This window comes from Microtus ochrogaster, chromosome 17 (genome assembly GCF_000317375.1).
Source record: "Microtus ochrogaster isolate Prairie Vole_2 chromosome 17, MicOch1.0, whole genome shotgun sequence".
NCBI lineage: Eukaryota > Metazoa > Chordata > Mammalia > Rodentia > Cricetidae > Microtus > Microtus ochrogaster.
The window spans coordinates 34,502,398-34,508,446 of NC_022019.1; the positions used below are offsets into that span (position 1 = coordinate 34,502,398).

General features: G+C 40.9%; 1 protein-coding gene and 1 non-coding gene across 3 annotated transcripts in view; one reads left to right on the forward strand and one right to left on the reverse strand.

The window, feature by feature from the left end:
* Positions 1-738: 738 nt before the first annotated feature.
* LOC113457055 lies at positions 739-845 on the forward strand. Its single transcript, XR_003377704.1, has one exon. It is a non-coding gene; the product is annotated as a U6 spliceosomal RNA (small nuclear RNA).
* A 2,468-nt stretch (positions 846-3,313) lies between these two features.
* Positions 3,314-6,049, reverse strand: part of Tmtc4 (transmembrane and tetratricopeptide repeat containing 4) — a 57,493-nt gene continuing 54,757 nt past the window's right edge. For both annotated transcript variants that reach the window (XM_026783240.1, XM_005355701.1), the window contains exons 17-18: positions 5,543-5,612; positions 3,314-4,559 (exon numbers count right to left, since the gene is read on the reverse strand). In XM_026783240.1, the coding sequence (XP_026639041.1) occupies positions 4,411-4,559; positions 5,543-5,612 (219 nt within the window). In that variant the 3' untranslated portion in view covers positions 3,314-4,410. The remainder of the gene's footprint in view (positions 4,560-5,542; positions 5,613-6,049) is intronic.

Below are 6,049 nucleotides of genomic sequence, written 5' to 3' on the forward strand. Positions count from 1 at the left end.
CAATGCTGGTCTCTGCCTCTGTTTCCATCAGTTGCCGGATGAAGGTTCTATGGTGATATTTAAGATATTCATGAGTCTGACTACAGGGCAAGTCAAGATCGGACCCCCTTTCCTCTATTACTTAGGGTCCTAGCTAGGGTCATCCTTGTGGATTCCTGGGAATTTCTCTAGAGCCAGATTTCTTGCTAACCCCATAATGGCTCCCTCAATCAAGATCTCTCTTTGCTGTCATCTCTGTTCTTCCTCCATCCCATTTCCTCAAGTTCTCCTCACCCCTCTCCTTCTATTCTCTTCTTCCCCTTCCACCTTCCCTTCCCCCCCCACCCCTATGCTCCCTATTTTGTCAGGCAATCTTGTCTGTTTCCAATTTCCAGGTGGATCTATATATGTTTTTCTTTGGGCTCACCTTATTACTTGGTTTCTCTAGGATCATGAACTATAGGCTCCATATCCTTTGTTTAGAGCTAGTATTCACTAGCTAGCACAGACACTGAGAGCATCAATAAATAAATGGGACTTCCTGAAACTGAGAAGCTTCTGTAAAGCAAAGGACACAGTCAATAAGACAAAAAACAAACAAACAAACAAACAAAAAAAAAAACACAAAAAACAGCCTACTGAATGGGAAAAGATCTTCACCAACCCCACATTAGACAAAGGACTTAGCTCCAAAATATATGAAGAACCCAAGAAATTAGACATCAAAATTCTAAATAACCCAGTTAAAAATGGGGTACAGTGCTCGCTTCGGCAGCACATATACTAAAATTGGAACGATACAGAGAAGATTAGCATGGCCCCTGCGCAAGGATGACACGCAAATTCGTGAAGCGTTCCATATTTTAAAATAAATAAATAATACATAAAATGGGGTACAGAACTAAACAAAGAATCTCAACAGAAGAATCTCAAATGGCCAAAAGATACTTAAGGAAATGTTCAACATCCTTAGCCATCAGGGAAACGCAAATCAAAACCACTCTGAGATACCATCTTATACCTGCCAGAATGGCTAAGGTCGAAAACACCAATGATAGCTTATGTTGGAGAGGATGTGGAGTAAGGGGAACACTCATCCATTGCTGGTGGGAATGCAAACTTGTAAACCACTTTGGAAATTAGTATGGTGGTTTCTTAGGAAATTGGGAATCAACCAACCTCAGGATCCAGTAATAACACTCTTGGGCATATACCCAAAAGATGCTCATGTTCATAGCAGCATTATTTGTAAAAGCCAGGCCGGGCGGTGGTGGCGCACGCCTTTAATCCCAGCACTCGGGAGGCAGAGGCAGGCGGATCTCTGTGAGTTCGACACCAGCCTGGTCTACAGAGCTAGTTCCAGGACAGGCTCCAAAGCCACAGAGAAACCCTGTCTCGAAAAACAAAAAAACAAAAAACAAAAAAAACAAAAAACAAAAAACAAAAGCCAGAACCTGGAAACAACCTAGATGCCCCTCAACTGAAGAATGGATAAAGAAAATGTGGCACATTAGAGTACTACTCAGCGGAGAAAAACAATGACATCTTGAATTCTGCATGAAAATGGATGGAATTAGAAAACACTATCCTGAGTGAGGTAACCCAGACCCAAAAAGATAAATATGGTATGTGCTCACTCATAAATGGCACTTAACTTTTTACTGAGTAAATTAGGGGATAGATGTATTTAATGCTAGCTCTGTTCCTTTTTCAAAACCCCACTCTGCCATTTAGCACTTACCTCAGGGTCCACTGAGCTTCTGGTCTTCTTATAAAACAAATCTTATGGCCCACTTTAATTTGAGAAGTGGGTAGAATAATGTAAATGAATTGTCTAGGATGCTACACTGGAAGAACCAAGACATATATCTGGTTTGGTCACCTCCAGATCCTAACGGGTTGAAAAGGAATAGACACAGATGTCTAATGCTTTGATACTGGGCTCAGTCTTCTGTATGACATTTCAAGTCAGTAACTTGAAAGAAATGAACATGCTAGGTAACATGAGACTCAGAGCCAGAGGGCCCTGTAAGTGTTATGGGTGCGAGGCTGTACCTAATGGGATGAAATTTAAAAGGACAAATATAAGGCTTTTCCTTTGGACCTCCTTGCACCTGGGCTGCTACCGGTCCACTCGTCCCACATTTAGGATGGGTCATCCCACTTCATGTAGCCTACTCAAGACCGCTCACCACTATACTCAGAGGTTTGCCTCTTAGCTGGATACAGAGCCAGTCAAGTTGATGACCAAATGGGAGTCCTAAGGGTGTAGTAATTCTGTGTACTGTAGACCACAGCCAGCAGGGATGGAAACATTTGCACTCACCTTCTGGGGACAGCTGCGAAACTTTTAGACCAGCAGTTGTACTTTATAGTAATTGAGCTTTATCAGCAAAGAAAGTGTTGTGTTTCAGACATTGCTTTAAATGGCCCCAAAATAATACTAACAGTTTATAGATCTTTTATGATTGGAGGTGTATTATTTATCTTCTTGTAGGGCCTAGCTTGGCAGAAAAAAAAATTATGCTATGTAGCTTTTTTTTTTAAGCTACTTGGTTTTTTGCTGTTTGTTTGCTTGAGAGTGAAGAATATTTCCTCCAAAAAGCTCCTTTAGGACCCTTTTTTTCTCCCTACAGATAAAGTCCCATGTCCAATAAGGATGTATACATCCAGTCCCCTGCCTACAGAACAAATCCCTGAAACTCTTAGTTCTGGATTCTCTCCGCAGCTGTTTTCAGGTCATTTGGTTGAATAATATTTCAGGAAGCATTTTGTGATTGCAGAATTTGGAAGCCCATTCTATAGGCTCTTCTTCTTTTCTTCCTGTCTTAAGAGAGCTGTAGTAGATTATCCTAAGACTGAAGTAGAAGGCTGGCTTCCCATAACTCCTCTACTTACCTAGTAGTACTTATGTATGTGTGTATGTTTTAAGACAGGGTCTTGCTACAGAGCCCAGCTGGCCTCACACTCATAGCTCTGCCTCAGCTTCCCAAGTAGCTGGAATTATAGACATTCACCACCACACCTGGATAATGGCTTTTTATTTTAATGTTCTGATTGTTAAGGACAGATGGGGCAGCACTGAAACATGAGGAAATCTGATCACAGCCCTTCACTTCCTTGGGTATACTTGTGTCTCAGTCCAGCCTGTGCTACTGTGGGGTTTCTGCCTGGTCTTCCACTCATACGCAGGAGAGACCCGACTCCACCGTAAGGAGAAAGAGGAACAGTGGGCCCTAGAACTATACACCAGCCACACGCAGGAGAGACCCCACTCCACCGTAAGGAGAGGGGAACAAAACAGTCATCACTAAGAAGAAACTATGACAGTGCATGCCAGTTTGTGTGATAATTTTACTGTAGTAGAAATTACAGAGATTGCATAAATTATTAGGTCAACAGTATATAAAGAACAAACCAAGTAAACAAATTGTTGAGATCTAATAAGACAATGAAAAACAACTCAGTTTTTAAAGACCATCACACAATCCAGAACTATTACTTCTTTTGTAAGAAAATTTACTTCTTTTTTGCATTTTCTGGCTATAGTAATGTCTGTAGGTACATTATGTGAAATGGAAACCGACTTCACAGCTAAAAACACGAAAACACAATGTACATAAACACGTAGCCCTCTGAACACTGGACAGAACAGAAACCAAGATGTCAGGGTACCTGCCTTTGCCTAAGCACGGCAGGAGTACTCTACCCAATGGCAGCTTTCTGTAGAATAGTATCCTGTGTGCTAACATCATACATGTTGGAACACATATCTCCCACTAGTGTCAACATCTTCCTATGAAAGAAAAAAATATACAGACATACCAGATGTTAAAAATTCCCCTTCTTCATTCAATTATCCTGTTCAACACAAAAAGTGAATGATTTCTTACAAACTCCAAGTTATACTGTTGCAAGAGACTTAAAAAAAAAAAACCCTAAATCTTAATTTACTCTTTCTTGTCATTAAATAAACATGCTAATATACAGATACATTTGATGCTTGTGTAAATTGTGGGAGTCAGCCATGTCTATCTAGGTCACTCCAACTCACCATGAGAGTCATATACCCCAAATGCAGGTTTAACACGAGCAAAAGTTGCTCAAGATAACTTTTTCTCCTTTTTCTGTTTAGTTTAAAAAGAAAAAAAAAGGGGGGGGGCTTCATTTTTGGGATTTTAGAATTACATTTGGGTGATCTGAAAAAATACATTTTCAATGCAAAAATGCTATCAAGCATTCGGGAGTGTATTGCTGGTGCTATAATCTTTTTGCATGTATTCGTTTTATATAGAAAAAATAACAGTAAACAAAACGTCTGATAACTTTAAATGGCTAAACACAAACATACAATCTGAACCGAGACCGCGTGCACACATGCACGCGTGCACACGCGTGCACACACACACATACTCCAAACATGGGGGAAGATCACACGTCTTTCTTCTGCATTTGTTCGAGCTTTCTTCTCAGAAGACTGTAATTCTCCTTGGTGCCTGCTGCCACGGGGTCAAGCTGCAAGGAGATCTCATAGTGTTTCTTGGCCGAGCTGAGATGTCCCCAGCGATGATAGAGCACAGCTGAAATAGCAGGAGATGAATTTGGTTGGAAGCGCTTCTGACTGACTTGCAGGATTCCCAAACACATGCACAAAGAGCTATTGTGGAGCCTTTACAGAAAGCAGCGTTTTTAAAAAATATTGTTTGTACTGTAAGCTTTATTTATTGTAATCACACACCCTGGGGAACAGCCCTTGGGCCCCTGCCTGTTACTCATGGGGCTCGTCTTATTGTTAGATGGGATTCACGTGCTTCCAGAGATGTTATTACAAAAAGGGCTGGGACGGTCTCAGTGCTGCCATGAAACATCTAGCTCGTCAGCCCTACACCAAGCGTGAGCCATGTCAAAGTCTTATTATCTCATTCTCTATAAAGAAACCCACAGTTTATGTTTTCTTAGCTTTATTTATTTTTATTTTATGAGTATTGAGTACATTGCCTGCAGGTATGTAAGTGTACCACATGCATTTGGTGCCTGGTGCCTATGGAAACCAGAAAATGTCAGGTTCTCTGGAACAGGAGTTACAGATGGTTATGAGCCTCCACATGGGTGCTAGGAACCAAATCTGAGTCCTCTGCAAGAGTAGCCAGCGTGCTTAACTGCTGAGCTGCCTCTATAATCCCAGACTTTTATTTTAAGTGAAGATTCCCATACACCTTTTGGTGAAGTAATACCTGTGCTTTTAGGTGGAAATCGGGGCTCGCATATCAGAGTCAGACTGTAAAGTGGTGTTACAATAAAGCGAATCTTCAGGATCCTTAACCTGATTGAGATGAGCAATACTTCTCGTGAGGTACGGGAGCAAGAATGCAGGGCTCCCAGCATGCCAGGCAAGCACTCTATGCGGAGCTCCATCACCAGCCCATTAATAATACTTCATTTTAAGACTGGGTCAATACAGGTTAAGTTACAAAAATTACTTTTGAAAAAAAAGGAAGAACTTGTAGATTATACATATAAAATAACAGAATTTAAATAAAATTCAAATGGAAAACTTTCTTACCCAAATTACCATGGTAACTTGCAACATTTGGATTTGCTTTAATTGCCTTGAGGAATAAAGCTTCAGACTCCTAAAAAATGAAATATACACAGAAGGTATTATGCAGGAAGCAAAAAAAAAAAAATCATCTTATCTTCCAGCATTACTGTTTTTCCATCACCAGCTGCTTTTGTAGAGAACCCAGGTTTGAGTCCAAGCACTCATATAGCTTCTCAACAACCATCTGTAACTCCAGTGCCAGAGGACACGATGCCTTCTGGTCTCCATGGGCACTGCACACATGTGGTGCACAGACAGGCAGAACAGTCATACACATAAAATAAAAAGGTTAAAAGAAATTTAAAGTGTCTTTTTAAGGAGAAGCATCCGCTGGGTATAGTGTGCACACCTGTACTTAGGAGGCTAGGATGGAAGAGAGCCAACCTGGGCTACATAACAAAATACAGCAGGATTCAGAGAGTCAACCTGGGCTACATAACAAAATACAGCAGGATTCAGAGAGCCAAC